General features: G+C 48.9%; 1 protein-coding gene across 2 annotated transcripts in view; it reads left to right on the top strand.

Moving 5' to 3' along the window:
* Window positions 1-13,878, top strand: part of MAP2K5 (mitogen-activated protein kinase kinase 5) — a 268,034-nt gene extending 254,156 nt beyond the window's left edge. The window contains exon 22 of one of the 2 annotated variants that reach the window (XM_032175733.2): window positions 13,410-13,878. In XM_032175733.2, coding sequence (XP_032031624.1) covers window positions 13,410-13,514 — 105 coding nt within the window. In that variant the 3' untranslated portion in view covers window positions 13,515-13,878. The remainder of the gene's footprint in view (window positions 1-13,409) is intronic. The other variant, XM_058427173.1, reaches the window with a different exon arrangement.
* The last annotated feature ends 1,777 nt before the right edge of the window (window positions 13,879-15,655 follow it).

Below are 15,655 nucleotides of genomic sequence, written 5' to 3'. Positions count from 1 at the left end.
GATCATTTGAGCCCAGGAGTTCAAAGGTGTAGTGCGGAATGATTGTGCTTGTGAATAGCCACTGTGCTCCAGTCAGGGCAACACTGTGAGACCTCATCTCTAAAAAAAACAAAAAATTCTTAAGCTCATTATTATGGACATTGTCTATTTGCCATGTTCTATACCAGTATCTCCTGATATTGACACGAGTAGGGCCATTTGTCCCTAGGCTGGTTGACCCCAAGCCGGTTTTTTGTTTTTGTTGTATAGTTTTGCTAGTAGTTTTGTATAGTTTTGCTGCTGTTCTTGTTCCTCCCTTGAACAGACCTTCCTCTTCTCCTTCTATTTGGCTGTTTCTCTTGTGCTTTTAATTGGGAAATCAGATACTAAGCTTGTTAGAATCAAGTCTAAAATACAAGAAAGCCGGCTTAAGGAAAAGCTTGAGGGACTACCTAAAATTAAAATGTTCAAGTTCTAGTTTAACTTCCAGATTCTTAGTCTAAGATAAGGGTGTCAAAGTATAGTGGCCTATAGATTGTAAAGTGCCCCTAGATTTGGAAACTGGCCATTTCATTGTATAGAAAATATACTCTTCGATCACGTTGTATATAAATATCCAAGTTTGAAGCAATATGATTATTTTGATCGTGAATCAGTAATTAAGGGCGACTTCAAACTGTTGAAGTTTTATTTTCTGAGAGGACCAAAGAGTCATGAATGTGCCAGAGAAAGTCCTTAGGTTCTAAAACCAGGCTTAGATCTAGGCACATAGAAACTTCTCCACACATCCATAGTGAATCTTATTGAATTAAAGACCCTCGGTAAAATAGACACAGCTACCGTTAGAAGGAAGCTTGCAACTGAATAACTTGTCTTTCTTAACAGTGGAAATAGACTTTGGTTTCATGAGGCTCTGCAGTGAAGGTGGCCAGTTTATTTGTAACCAAAGTGTGCTCTCTGTCATTCATTCTGCGCATGACCAGCAGCACCACCTTGGAAAACACAGGTCACACCAGTCCCCACCATCAAAAACGCATTTCAGGCTTCTGTACGTTTAATTTTCTTCAACATTACCTTGCAAACCACAGTAAATCAGTAACAGAATAGTTAAATACCACAGGTTCTTTGTGTTTTGTTTTAGAAAATATTGCTCAAGGCTAAGAGTGAGTTCTATTGATGATTTTTATTTGCTGCTGGGATGCAAAACGATCAGAATTTTCAAAGTTTGCTTCCTTTTTGTGCATTTCCTTTTTTAAAAAAGGAGGAGTCTGTTTCAGATGGAAAACATTGGTTGCTAATAGCAGAAACTTGAGAATAATTGGTAATTTTCAATCCTGTAGAAAACTAGACTAGGTCTGATGACTTTGACCTTTGTTACACTCTTCTTCCAAATTTTCCCCAGCCAGCTCCCTGCACTCCTGACCCTCAGCAGCCCATTCCACTGAACTGAGTGAGGGTCAGATAACTCTGGAACATCACAGCTGGAAAAAAAAAAAAAAAAAGATGGGACTTCATTTAAGGTTATTTACATTTACTCAAAGTTTTGATGTCTTGATATCCAGTGTTTTTAGCAATTTTTTCCTCTGTATTTTTGGTTGATTCGATAGCAGCAAAAATTTTCCACTTTGGCTCAGTCTTTGTGTAAATGGTTTGTTTCTCCCTGTTAAGGAACTAGAAAAGCTGTTACTAAGATTTTAAAGGGGTAACAGCCTTTGCTTAATTGGCTGCTTCTTGAAATAAGATGAGAGAATGGATACAAAATGCTTTGAAAAGTTAAAACTATGATGCTAGGACTCTGAAACCTTTGATGCCCCCACGAGGGGTGATGTTTTGTCAGTGCTCATTGGCACCTTGCCACCCACCACCATTATCACTTCTCCACTTCTCATCATCTCACACTCCCTTTCTGCTGTTGTGAGTCGTCACTCTCAGCATTTTTCAAATGTTGGCCTCATATCATTCGTATGGTAGGCCCTTATTTTTAATTTTGACTGGATTTGTAGTTATGTATCTTTTTTCCCTTCTTGATATTTACTTGTTTTCTCTTTACCAATTTTGATCATCTTCATGACATCTTTCTATTTAATTCCTTTATATTCTTTATTATTTGCCATCTTAAGATTTCTTCAGCTATACTTTTTGTTCTTTTTATAATGTGTTAAACACTTAGCTCATAAATTTTCAATATTTTTTCCTAATATATGCCTATAAAGCTATGAAGTTGCCTGCTAATATTGCTTTAGCTGCATCCAACAAGTATTTACATGCAGTGTTTTCATTGTCATTTAATTCTAAGTAATTTTCAATTTCAATTAGGATTTTCTTACGCCAAATTATTTAGAAGTATTTTTTTTCTCCAGATAGTGAAAGATGTTTTGTTATCTTGTGGTTATTATCTAATTTTAATCCACTGTGGTCAGAGAGCATGCTGTGTATAACATCAGATCTTTGTTATTTGTTTAGACTCCCTTAAAACATGGTCATTTGGTTTGTCCCCCCAGTGTTCTCTCTTTGCTTGAAAAGAGTATATATTCTCTTAATTTTTGAATGCAGTGTCCTATAGATGTCCTTTAGATCAACTTTATTATGTTTCTCAAATATTTCGTGGCTGTACTAATTTCCTACCTGCATTATTTATCAATTTCTAAGAGAGGTACTCTAAAATCTCCCACTACTATTGTGGCTGTGTCTGTTTCTCCTTGCATTCCTGTTCATTTTTGCTTTATATGTTTTAAGGCAGTAATGTTAAGTTGCATATGTCAAAATATTGTGTCTTCATTTCAAAGTATTTTGTCTTTATGAGGTGATTCTATCTCTAATATATTTTCCTTTAAATTTTGTTTTTGGTTGATATTAATATAGCTATGCCATCTTCTTTTGGTTGGTATTTGCTATGTTTGATTATCCTTTACTTCTGTGTTCTTTTACATGAATCTCTGCATTTTGTTGTTGATGTTTTAAATTTTAACTAAGGTTCTATTAATTGATTAATCATTTATATTTATTGTTTATGATATACTTGAGTTTTTTTCGTACAGTCCTATTTTGTACTTTCTCTCTGCTTTTTTGATTTCTTTTTTCTTCTTTGTCCATTCTGTTGGAGTAAGGTTTCTTTAGGCCATTCTTGCATTACTACAAAAAACACCTGAGACTGAGTAACCTGAAAAGCGATTTAATTGGCTCACAGTTCTGCAGGCTGTACAGGAAGCATGGCTTGGGGCATCTGCTCAGCTTCTGATAAGGCCTCAGGAAGTTTACAATCATGTGGAAGGCAAGGGGGAAGCTGGCACATCACATGGCAAAAACATAGCCAAGAGAGACAGTGGGTAATGGGGAGGTCCACACACTTTTAAAGGACCAGATCTCGTGAGAATTCACTCCATTCTTGAGAACTCCACCCACTCCGCCCAGATCCAGTCACCTCCTACCAGGCCCCATCCCCAACATTGGGGATTACATTTCAACATGAGATTTGAGTGAGGTCAAATATCCTAACTATTTAATATATCCATTTTTTTCCTTTACATTTAGTTTTACATTGGTTTGGAAATCATATTCTGTTTCTGGCCTCTAATTGCTTATCCCTAAGTTAGCCTCAACTGTATATAATAAAAAACAAATAGCAGCTTAAACAAGACAGGAGGGTGTTTCTCACTCATGTTAAAGCAGACAGGAAGTAGGGTGCCCAGACTGATCTGGCAGCTCCTTAAGGGACATTCAAGCTCCAGCTAGCAGGAAAGGAGGAAAGGGTGTGGAAATGCTTGCCTCTTCTTTTAAGGACAGAATTACTAGGAACCGGCACACAGTGTATCTGCTCACATGGCGTTGGCCAAAACTGACCCCCAGAGAGGCTGGGAGTGCTGTTGCTCTGCTAGGTGACAGTGTTTCCTGCTAAAATCAGAACTGTTACCACAATGGAGAAAGGGAGAATGGATACCAGGGGGCAACCAGCAGTCCTTACCTCAGCCCCTTTTCCCCCAGACTTCGGGGTTTTAGAGTTTCTGATCACTCCCTTCTTACATGTTATCACAGTCCAGAATTTCATTGTCCCCTTGTTTTTAGATCTTCAAAATCATTACTGCGGTTGTGGCTTTATATAGTTACTGCTTGTTCAGATTTATCCACATGCTTGCCAGTTATTCCTCATTGTGATTGCATTCCTTCAGAGGTTTCTTTTCCTTTTTGAAGTACATCAAGCGTTGTGTCAGCATGGTCTGTGAATGGTAAAACAGTCTGAGTTTTTGTTCTAGGATTGGCTTCCCTTTGCCCTAACTCTTGATTGTTAGTTTAATCGGGTTTAGAAGCTTAGGTGGATAATTTCTCCCGAGTACCTTGGAGATATTCTGTTGTCCTCTAACTTCTACCGTTGGTGGTAAGAATCTGCTGACTGCCAAATTGCTACCCTTTCTAGGCAATATGTGTTTCTCTTTGGTGCTTGCATTTTCACTATAGTTTTTCTAGGTATAGATTTTATATTTATTTTACTTGGAAATCACTGTTTTTTTTAATTTGAGAATTCACATCTTTCATTGGTTCTTTTTTCTTTTTTTTTTGAGACAGAGTCTCACCCTGTGGCCCAGGCTAGAGTGCAGTAGCGTGATCTCGGCTCACTGCAACCTCTGCCTCCTGGGTTCAAGCAGTTCTCCAGCCTCAGCCTGTGCAGTAGCTAGGATTACAGGCGTGCGCCACCACACCTGGATAATTTTTGTATTTTTAGTAGAGACGGGGTTTCACCGTATTGGTCAGGCTGGTCTCGAACTCCTGACCTCAGGTGATCCACCCACTTCAGCCTCCAAAAGTGCTGGGATTACAGGCATGAGCCACCATGCCCGGCCTAAAATGTTTTCTTAGGAGGTAAGGAAAGCAGAGGACAAGGGAGAATCCATCCTTCTGAGCATTGCGTCTTTAAACCTCCATCACCACAAAGCCATCAGTCACCCCCAGAGACAAACCTTGAATATCTAGACACTTGTCACTGGCCCCATATTCACGGTGTGGACATGCTGCAGACTCCACCTTTCAGGGGTGAGTCCTCAGTATTATCTGGAGCAGATGCCCATTCTCCTCTGGCGTCCTCCCTCCTGATCCCTCTGGGCATCTGCATGGCCCAAAACTGCCGGAGGCAGCCAGCATGTCCCCCACTGTACAGCCTGCCCAGTCCTATCCAAGGCCCCTGCCAGAGCAGCCACCACAGCCCCCTTTAAACAGGCCAGTGGCACAATTCTGCCATTCACAAGGATCAGCTTCCTCCGACAAACTCATGAGTGTCAGCACCCCAAGTGTCTAGCCACCTCACCATGGCCCACTGGAGTCGTCCTGTGCCCCATCCAACACCGTGCAACACGGGTCCTGTGGCTGCTCTGTAAGTACAAGCCCTAGAATGACTCACAGACACCTCTGGAAACATTTTTTTTCTCCCAATGGTCCATTTCTGGCCTATTACTCTGTGTAGAAACACATAGATCTGCTCAGATGAAAAATGGAGAGCTCCTTGACCCCCTTAGATGGCTGTGTACTGTCTAGGATGGCTAGAGGTAAGCAATTTGCTGCTAATAATTGAGTATTTGGGGAAAAAATCTATTTCTATAGCAATTATGAAGAATAAACTCAGGAAGGTTGATTGAAATGACAGGTCACAGCTGCATACCACTTCCCAGGTCTTGAAATGAAGGGCTGGCAAGGAACCCCCACCCCCAACCATGGAAAAGCTTTAGAAATCAGAGGCCAAGACGGCTGGGCACGGTGGCTCACGCCTGTAATCCCAGCACTTTGGGAGGCCAAAGCAGGTGGATCACGAGGTCAGGGGTTGGAGACCAGCCTGACCAACATGGTAAAACACCGTCTCTACTAAAAATACAAAAATTAGCTGGGCGTGGTGGCGGGCACCTGTAATCCCAGCTACTTAGGAGGCTGAGGCAGAATTACTTGAACCTGAGAGGTGGAGGTTGCAGTGAGCCGAGATCGTGCCACTGCCCTTCAGCCTGGGCGACAGAGTGAGACTCCATCTCAAAATAAAAAAAAATAAAAATAATAAATCAGAGGCCAAGAAAGCATGTTCTCAGAACAAATGCCTTGTGTGGAAAGCTCTGCATTCGTGGCATTTGCCCAGGTATGCTCGCTGGTGGACAGGAAGACTCCACATCTTTGGAGTCTCACCACTGTGCCCTCAAGTGCAGGACCTGTGCTCTGTGTGGAAGAATAACTCTCACCTGCCCAGAGTATATCTGTGAAGCACCGCCCCAGGGTCAGGTGACTTCATTTGGTCCTTACAACCCACTCCGGGAGGAAGAGAGAGCAGGTGGTATTTGGTGTGGGTGAGGAAGCTGCAGACAGCTGCCCTGTGTTCAATACCAGCTGACAGATGAGACCCAGAAATGATGGAGAGAAAGTATCAGCTTTACTTCTATACAAATCTGGATTGGAGGATGTATTTACAAATGTGGCCCCAGTGGCCTCGCTACGCAGAGGTGAACAACTGCAGGCCTCCCGCAGGCTTAGAGCCTGCATGGAGGCTCAGCATGAGATGGCAGGCAAGACAAATCTGCCCAGTGGGCCCACCCACCCAGTGTTGCCACTCCCTCCCTGGGGACAGGGCTCAGGAGTGTTACAACAGCAGCAGTCCTTCTATACAGAATGAAGCCAGGGGAAGGGAGGCCCCCTCCATTCTTTAGTATTATCTCTTTTATAGGCGAGGCCCTAGTGGGATGGCCAGGGGAGGGCTGACCGACTCTTAGCCAGGGGCCCTTGCAGTCACTCCACGCAGGGTGCGGGGCAGTTGGGGGGATTGTTATTATGATGCTTTGGCTTCCTCTTGCTGAGTCACTTATCAGGTCCTCTCCTTCCCTGGCCACTCCTGTTGATTAGCCTGGCCACGCCCAGCCTGGAAGGAAGAGTTGGCCCCAGGGATAGTAATGATTTATTATCTCACGTAATTAATATTATCAGGCTGCCCACTATCCTGCCACTTGTCAGCAATTCAGCAGACACTGGAAATCTGTGCATCCTCCCATAAATTATTTAACTTCTCTAATCTGAAGTTTTCTCCGGGGTAAGTAGGGATTAGATTGGTAGCTTTAAAACTTTAACAGTGGAACATGTTTTATTATGTAAAATTAATGCAAGACTTCAATATTAATGTAGAAGTGGTTTTTTTTTTTAGCATGAATGTATTAGTATCCATTGTAGACACTTCTTTTTAAAGTCATCCATGAGACTTCTCTTAAAGGACACAAAATTTGGAGGGCCAGGGTCACAGGGGCCAGTGGCAATCTCATAGCTACACACAGCTTATTTCTGTATATTGTCTCAGTAGCACAGTGTCAAGGAAATCCTCACTCACCCAGTTGCCTTCCCAACTTAGGCATCCATCAAACCAACGTAGATGCTTAACAAAGGAATAGCAGAAACGTTTTATTTTACAGTTAGCCACTGACAGCAATGACCAATTGTTCATATGAATCGTTTATGGTAAATATATTAGTCAGACAAATGGTACTCAAACCTTATGGGAACTGACACCATCAGAAACTCAGAGCCACGGACCACACTGCATCCCCCACCCCGATGTACGTGATGGGGCTCAGTGTACCTGGGCTCTGGTGCACTCAACACAGCTTTACACATGCATGTGTACGTCCTGAGTGGACGTCTGTTTTCAAATGACCAGTGCACCACAGCAGCCCTCCTAGCCCATGCTTGCCATGTAAGAAGTTGAATAATATGCACAGACCTAATAAGCGGACTCTAAAAGCTGCAAAAAGTAACACCACAGCACAAGGTAACAGATCACCAGTATTCAGTGTAACCCTTTGACCATGGTTGAGTGTATGTTATTTTTTTAAATTGGTTTTTAAAACTGTAGCTAAAAAATTTCTTAACAGAATTTGAAACTGCTGCAGAGCCCCCAAAGCACCTCACCGCCTATGGCTCCGCTGGACTGTGAGATCCCATCTAGTCCTAACACTCCATTAGTGTGAGAAGGGACAGAAGTGTTATCACAGCCAAGCGGGCTGGAATCCTAAAGGGAGATGCATAGAGCCTTCAGGCAAGGCTCACAGGTCCAGCAACGAAAGGCAAAGGGATGGGCAGTGGGTTGGCATGTGGAGGTCCCTTCAGCCTCTCAAATCACCATTTACAGGGCAGTCACCTGATCACAGGGCTGCCCTGTCCCAAGAACAGCTTGTTGGACTCTTTACTAGGCCAGGCTTACTGCTTCAACAGGTTCATGAGTTCTTGGCCTCCTATCCCATGCAGCATCCTTGGTGGGAGAGGATGTGCTTGGTGCTCACCCTGAGGCAGAGCAGTCCCGTGGTCCAGAGAGCCACCAAATGTCTAGAGCAGCCACAGCTTATGGAGCCATCTCCCCAGAGAGACACCACCAGTAGGCAGGCAGTGTGGTGTCTTCCATGGTAGAAGAGTGTCCTGGGTTTAAACTCTAATTCTGCCACTTTCTCCATGACCTTGCCCCATATCATCAAGCTTCCTAGAGCTTTAGTTTCCTTTATAAAATGGGGGTGACGGGAGGGTTCAGGAGAGCTGTGGTCAGATGTAAGGCATTTAGCCAATGCCTGTACACAGCAAGTGCTCAGTGAGTAGATATATACATACAGAATATACAAGTCACCTTTTCATGAGGGCCTACCACATGCAGGCATTGCACCAGGCCCTGCAGCCACACCAGCAAGTTATTAAATTATTCAAATTTATTATATTCTCTAGAAAGTTATAGAAAGAGATGAAAGTATGGGGACCCCAAATAGGTACATTCTTATTTCAGAAGAAGCTCAAAGCCCAACTAAGGGCAGACAGCGAGGTGTCATTAAATGAGCACTGGACTGGAAGTCCAGCCCCACAAACCTCAGGCAGCACCCACACACTGCGGCAGGCTCGGAGCCTCCATTCTTGCCCACACGACGAGCACACCAAGCCCTGCCCCCCTGCCTCCACGCGGGAGGGGCCCGGGAGTGTCCTGCTGTCAGTCCATCAGGAAGGCATCTCACCACAGTGGAACATGTGGCCAGGAATTAGGGACGTTAGTACAGAGGTGAAGAGTCAAACTAGTGACACACTGATTAATGCCCAGGTGGAGGAGGGCGTGGTGAGCAACCACAGTTCATCTTCATGACTATGATGTTTTCACCAATGTCCCTCATTGTGCTTCTCAGCCCCTTTGGTGAGGGTGTCTGCCCAGGTGATGCCAGCACCTCCCTGACTCCCCTGTGTCCCACTTTTGGAGTCATCCTGCCTCTGGCAACCCTGTTCCTTTCCCTTCATTGTGTCTCCATCTTCGGTGGCAAAGTCTGTGGACTATAATAACTTCAACCCTCGTCAGTTTAATTGTTGCAGTTGGCCCTGAGAGAATCCAGGGAATGAGAATGGCTCTCACTGCCTGGTGATGAGGCCAGCAAGATCTTTCAGCAGCTCCAGCCTGGCACTGCCAGGCTCCATAGACATGGCTGTGCGGAAATGGTGCTAACATGCTTTCTGCATGAAGGACAGAGGCCTAGATGCCTGGGGCGGTCACCATGGGTGGCAGATGCTCTTGACAAGCATCTATATTGGTGCCTGGGTTCCAGGGAGCTGCACCATGCCGTGCTTCCATTGTTCCTTGTAGCCTGATGGGGCTGCAAGAGCTTGCCCACACCTGGATTCCTCTGCCTGGGAGGGATGTACGTTTCACCCCAAGCCCAGAGGAGGGACCAGCCGCAGGGGCTGGAGACTCTGCAAGGAGCCTCGAGGTTGGCTGTCTGATTGCAAGCACAGGAGAGCAAGGCATTTGGAGTCAGGAGACCTATGTTCTGGTTCTAGCCCAACTGCTTTGTTGGTTGCCCTTGGGCAAGTTCTGCACACTGAGTGTCGATTTCCTCTTCAGCACAATGGAGATGCATAGCTGTGTGTGGGCCACAGTGAGCATGGGAGCCAGTGGGCACATCAGGATAAACCTTTGGCAAGTGCCCAGCACACAGCACTCCTTGTCCAAGTCAGTCCCTTGCAGAGAGGTGTAAAGCATCACGGATACAATGTGCATCATCAGTAATACAAAGGAGATGGGGTCACCTCCGGGCTGGACTTGGTATTATTTAGTGTGCTATCTCCGTCCATCTCTAGGAGTCTGGCCTTGCCAAGATGCCTAGAGCATCTGGCTGTGTGGAACTTGGGCACCTCTGGCCAAGTGAGTTTTGTGTTTCTCCCCAAATTCTCTATCAGATTTTGTTTGCTTGCTAAACTCGTGAGGAATGCCTGCATTGTGCATGTCACAGGGTTAAGGGCGTCAGTTACAGTCTAGGAGGAAGGAGAGAGCCATACCTGCCAGGGTCCCAGGGGAGCCAGGCCAACCCCGAGAATACTCCAGAATAGAAACCAGGAGACATGAGCTCAATGCCAGCTCCTAACCCCTCTCTTCCCTCCCTGGGCCTCAGTGTCCTCTCCTCTAAAATGGAGGTCATGGTGTATTCTCCCTGAATCCCATGCAGGGCTGATGGGAGGACGGGGAGTCAGTGACTCTCCCAGTGTGTCCAGGGGACAGTGCTGATAGAGGTCAAGACCTGGGATGGTCTAGGCTTACAGCCTGCAGCCCTGGTCGCACCTCTGGCTAGGCAGACCTGAGTCGCCAAGGTAGAAACAAGATGAGGGGGAACTGCAATCTGAATATTGATTCTCCCTCTATTCAGGAAGAGCCCAGGGCAATGGGTTTGAGTTACAGACTTGTGGTGCAGTCCCATGTCTGGGAGCTCAGCCAGGTCAGCTGTGACCCTGCAGCCTCCATCAGTAAAGTGGAGGCGATTGTGCCCACCTGTGTGAGTTAACACTTCTTTGGCTGCAAATAACAAACCAGTCCCGGCCTGTGAGGTGCCTCACAGGATCCTGTGACCGTGTGGACCCTGCAGGCAGAGACGCTGCCAGGCTCTGGGTATAATGGCCCCAGGGTCTCCAGTGCCGTCAGGACCCCCCTTCTGCCTGCCTCTGGACAGCACCTCCTGCTCTCGGGCACTGCACAGTGGCTTTTTCTGTGTCCAGTCAAATAGTGGTGAACAGCTGCCAGCAGCTACCAAGTCCACAGGCCACAGCCTAGGACGCTGGGTCCCCTCCATGTCTGTCCCCTGTGATTCTCCCTCTCAGGCAACCACCCTAAACCAATCAACAGTGACTGAGGACAAAGCCAGTGGGTCCAGGTCACTTCCCTTGCAGGTGGGGTAAAGTATCAGGGATACAACGTGCCTCATCAGCAGCAGGAGACGAGGTCACCTCCCAGCCAAGGAGGGCAGGAGAGGCCGGCGTCTCCACTGCAGCCGAGGATGGCGGCAGCCGAGCAGCCCTCTCCCCTCGCCTACCGGGACACTTGGGCAAACTGCCTCCCTGCAGTGTGGCCATCCGCCCTTCTGGAATGTGGAGGAATGCCTCTATGCTCCCTCCTGCAGTTCCGCTCTGCTTGTTCCAGAACAGATGATAACAGAGATGGAGCATATGGGCCCCAAAGTCACCCGGCATTCTGGAAAAGTGACACTGTGTTACCCCGGGCGTGGGGGGAGGGGCCAGTCACTCGCGAGCACAGCTTCTCCCTTTGTTCTTTAGAAGGGCACGAGGTCGCCCCTCCTGAGAGAAAGTGTGCACGCTTGGACTTTGGGAAGGATTTCCCTCTGTCTAGGCAGCGATTTGGGAAAGCAGCCATGGGGTGGGCATATATATGGGGAGGAGAACATGTGGAAGCCAAAATCCAGTCCTTCCTGGGCCTCTCCTGCCTCAGGCCCCAGACCAAACCTCTGCCACCCACAGGGCCACACCCAGCCTGGCCTCCATGGCCCCTGCGCCCTTAGGGGGCCCGCAGGTGTGTCAGGAGCCTCCCAGAGTGCTATGAGCAGATTATGGGAAGTGCCCAGCTGGGCTCCAGGCCTAGCTCCACCCCAGCCTCAGCGGGTCCCTGCCCGGGGTTGGGTGACTTGGCATCTTCGAAGCCGAGTTTCCTCCTCTTCCTCGCAGCTCTGACAGTGTTCTGTGTGCCTCTGAGATAGACCCACGCTGGGTGTCCCCAGGGCAGGTTTCCCAACCTCGACTGAGAAGGTTGGGGGCGGGCACTGCATCAGCCTAGGATGAGGCGGCCTGAGCATTCTATCCCCCACAGGTCTGACCTGTGGTCCAGAGGGGCCATGCCGTGCCCTGCTCTACCCAGGCCTGGTCCTTGACAGCCCCTGCAGATGCTGAGGTTGGGACATCCAGGGTCCACATCCCTCCTGGCTTTGTGATGAGCTCATGGCGAGGCCGTGTGGCTCTTTAAGCAGCCTCTCTAGGGCTGCAGTCAAGGCTGGGGTGTGCTGGGAAAGCAACCCTGAAAGCCCAGCCTGTGCAGGCGGAGGACAGGCCCAAGAGGGGCTGAGGAAGCTGGAGGGAGGAGAGCTGCGGGGAGCTAGGAAGCGGCTGCTGGACGAGGAGGGAGAAGAGCTGGGGGCAGGCACAGGGCACCCTCATCTCCGCCATTCTCTCTCCTCGCTATGGCTCCCCGAGTCTCACCATGCAAGCTGCACAGTTTTGGGTAGGAGAGGAAGCCACCTGGTGTGAGTTCCTAGGCAAGAAGCCGCTTGGTGAAGAGGAAGAGAGAAAGCTTTTCACTTTTCCTTTCACCTCTGACTTGTGACCTGGTAACCCTGGGGTTGTCCTTGCTTTTTTCTGACCTTCCCTGGGAATTCTCAGGAGGCCCTGAGATTGTGGATATAAATCTTGGTGCTTCAAGACAGCAGAGAAGAGAACTGGCTAAATAGAACCTGGCCTGCCTGTGTGGTAAGTGGGTTAGAACCAGAGGCAGGCCACAGGGCAACAGGGCCGGCCCCTCCAGAGTCCAGCCCCCAGTGGAACTTCTCACCAGGAACCCAGAGATCCTGTGCACAGCCCAGCACATTCCTCCCCCTCCCCGCTTCCCCTGACATGTTTGCCTTCCCTCCAGTTGTAGGTGGTGACTTCTTTTTATAGGAGAGCTGTAGACAAAGGAGAAAGCTAAAAGGGATTGACATAGCCTCTGACGAGATGATTCTTTGGTCTCTGGGCAGCAACTGAACCAGAAAGCTGGCAACACAGTGCCAGGCCTTGGCTGACTGGCCGTGCGAGTGATGCCAGGCAGAGGAAGGGCCAGGCAGTGTGCAGCAAAGACAGGCCCTCACCCTTAAGCACCTTCCAGGCTAGTGCGAGCCTCAGGAAGAGGTGGCAGAGTCTGAGACATGCCAGCCAGCACTCCAGACGCTTGGTGCTGACTACCAGTATGTCACTGCCCGTCCCTGGGCCTCAATTATCTAGGCCGTGAAATGGAGCTGATAGCCTCCCTCGTTACCTCACAGGGTTACTGGGGAAAGAGATCAGATCCAGGCTGAGGGCAGGCCCTGGAAAGTACAATGAGCGCGGGAGTCCCAGGACTGCCTGTCACAGCCTCCTCCTCTTCCCCACAGGGCCACCCGTTCATCATGCAGTTCAATGACGGAAACGCTGCCGTGGTGTCCATGTGGGTGTGCCGGGCGCTGGAGGAGAGGCGGAGCCAGCAGGGGCCCCCGTGAGACTGCCGCAGGGCACTGAAAGCCCAGGACCAGTCACCAAGGAGAACAACCCACCTGTCGCCCCTCTCCGTACGTTGCCTGCGCCAGAAGAGCTTTGCTGGGCCCTGGCTTCCCTGCCTTCGCCTTCACCTCTGCCAGCAGGTGGCCTTGCCCGGGGAGCCCCATGTGTGGCCTGCCCCACCAGGCCATCCCCATACCTTCTGGTTTGAAGGCGCTGACGCTGGCAGGGAGGCAAAGGGTGGGGCATTGAGAATGGAGGCTCCCAGGGCCCCTGCCCACTTCTGTTTTCCTAATGTTTTTCTCTATAAAGGGTCAGTCCCGTCAGCATCACTGATGGGAATAAAAGTATTACTGCTTTGTGACAGCCTCTGCCATAAGAGTTGTGTTGTCCAGGAGGTCTGTCACCCCCCAGGGCTGGGGACAGGTGGGATCTCCACTTCAGCAGGGATGTGTGTGACAGTGCCTGTGGCCTGCCTAGGGACGTGCAAGCCTCCCTCTAGCTCCTCACAGTTGTGCTGAGGCCCACAGCCCAGCTCCACTGTCAGATGAGAAACAGAAGCACGGAGGCACTCGGATGGGTCCCATGGCAAGGAGTAGGCCGGATCTCAGGGCCCCGCCATGAGCTCCTTACTGGACTGCCAGACACATCCACCTGACCTGCATGGCTGAGGAGGGAGTGGGCTGTTCTGAGAGGCCCTTCTCCACCCCAGCCCCACCCCTGCCCCTCACTGCCCTTGACCCCACACCTGCCACACCTCTCACCTCCCAGGAAATCCCCTCAGCCACGTGCCAGGTAAGCCTGGCTACCCCCATTTTACAAGTGAGGAGCTGAGTCTCCAAGGGGCTCAGGATTCCACTTGAAGGTCTGAACAGCATCTCAACATGTCCAGAAGCAAATTCCTAATCCCCCACCCCACCCAGACCTCCTACTGCTTTCCTGTGTCAGTAAATGGCATCTCCGTCCTCCCAGTGCCCAAGCCACTGGCACTCCCAAAAATGCCAGGACATGGCCTTGACTCCCTTTTCACACCCACATCCAGCCTGGCAGGAAGTCCTGCTGTCTTTGCCTTCAAAGAATATTGGTTCCATCGCCCCAAATTCTCTCTTGACTCCAGCCAGTTGGTCTTCTTGCTGCTCCTTGAACATCCGGGCACATAACCACCCGGGGTCACAGCAGAGACGTCTAGCCATGGAAGGTTCACACTCCCTCCATAGGGTACCGCGTTGCTAGGGAGCCACTGCCCAGCTGGGCTTCCATCTCATGGGTGGGATTGGTGCTATTATAAAGGGTGAGTTTGAGGCCAGGCACAATGGCTCTCGCCTGTAACCCCAACACTTTGGGAGGTCGAGGGGAGAGGATTGCTTCAGCCCAAGAGTTCAAGACCAGCCTGAGCCAACATATTGAGACCCTGTCTCTACCAAAACTTAAAAAATTAGCAGGGTGTGGTGGTGCATGCCTGTGGTCCCAGCTACTTGAGAGGCTGAGGTGGGAGGATCTCTTGAGCTCAGGAGGTTGAGGCTAAATGAGCCGTGATGGCACCACCGCACTGCAGCCTGAATGACAGTGAGACCCTCTCTCAAAAATAAATAAAAATAGCAAGCTAGGGATCAATTATTTTGATTGGGGTTTTATATGTTACTAGCAGCTAGTATTATGCCAGCTAATGTAGGCCTTTGCATTTGGTGCCTGGAGCACGCTTCCCCCATGCATCCACATGGCTCACTTCTACACCCTTCAGGTCTCAGCTCAAATGGCATCTCAGTGAAACCTACTTAACCACTCTAAAATCGCACCCCTCCCGCACCTGCCCTAGGGCCGCATGTGCCCATCGCATGCACCATTTTCGTCTACTGCATCCAGAACTGTGTGACACATCACTAATTTTACTTATTTTCTCTTCCGTCTCCTTCCTCCTCTGCCCTCCATTAGAATGGGGTCTCCACAAGGGCAGAGATTCTGGTCTTTTTCACACTGTATCCCCAGTACAAAGAACAGGGCCTTGGCTCTGCACAATAAATGTGTGTGGATCAAATGGCCAAAATGGTGGAGCTGTGACTCCCAGCCCATGTGCAGTCCAGTGCCCCATGGAAGGGCACCCTATGTGAGGCATCATGTGCTTCCCAGGGCAGAGTCAGCTCAT

The sequence above is a fragment of the Hylobates moloch genome, unplaced genomic scaffold, assembly GCF_009828535.3.
Source record: "Hylobates moloch isolate HMO894 unplaced genomic scaffold, HMol_V3 SCAFFOLD_14, whole genome shotgun sequence".
NCBI lineage: Eukaryota > Metazoa > Chordata > Mammalia > Primates > Hylobatidae > Hylobates > Hylobates moloch.
The sequence above is the reverse complement of the archived record's forward strand: the minus strand, read 5'-3'. Positions and strand labels throughout refer to the sequence as shown.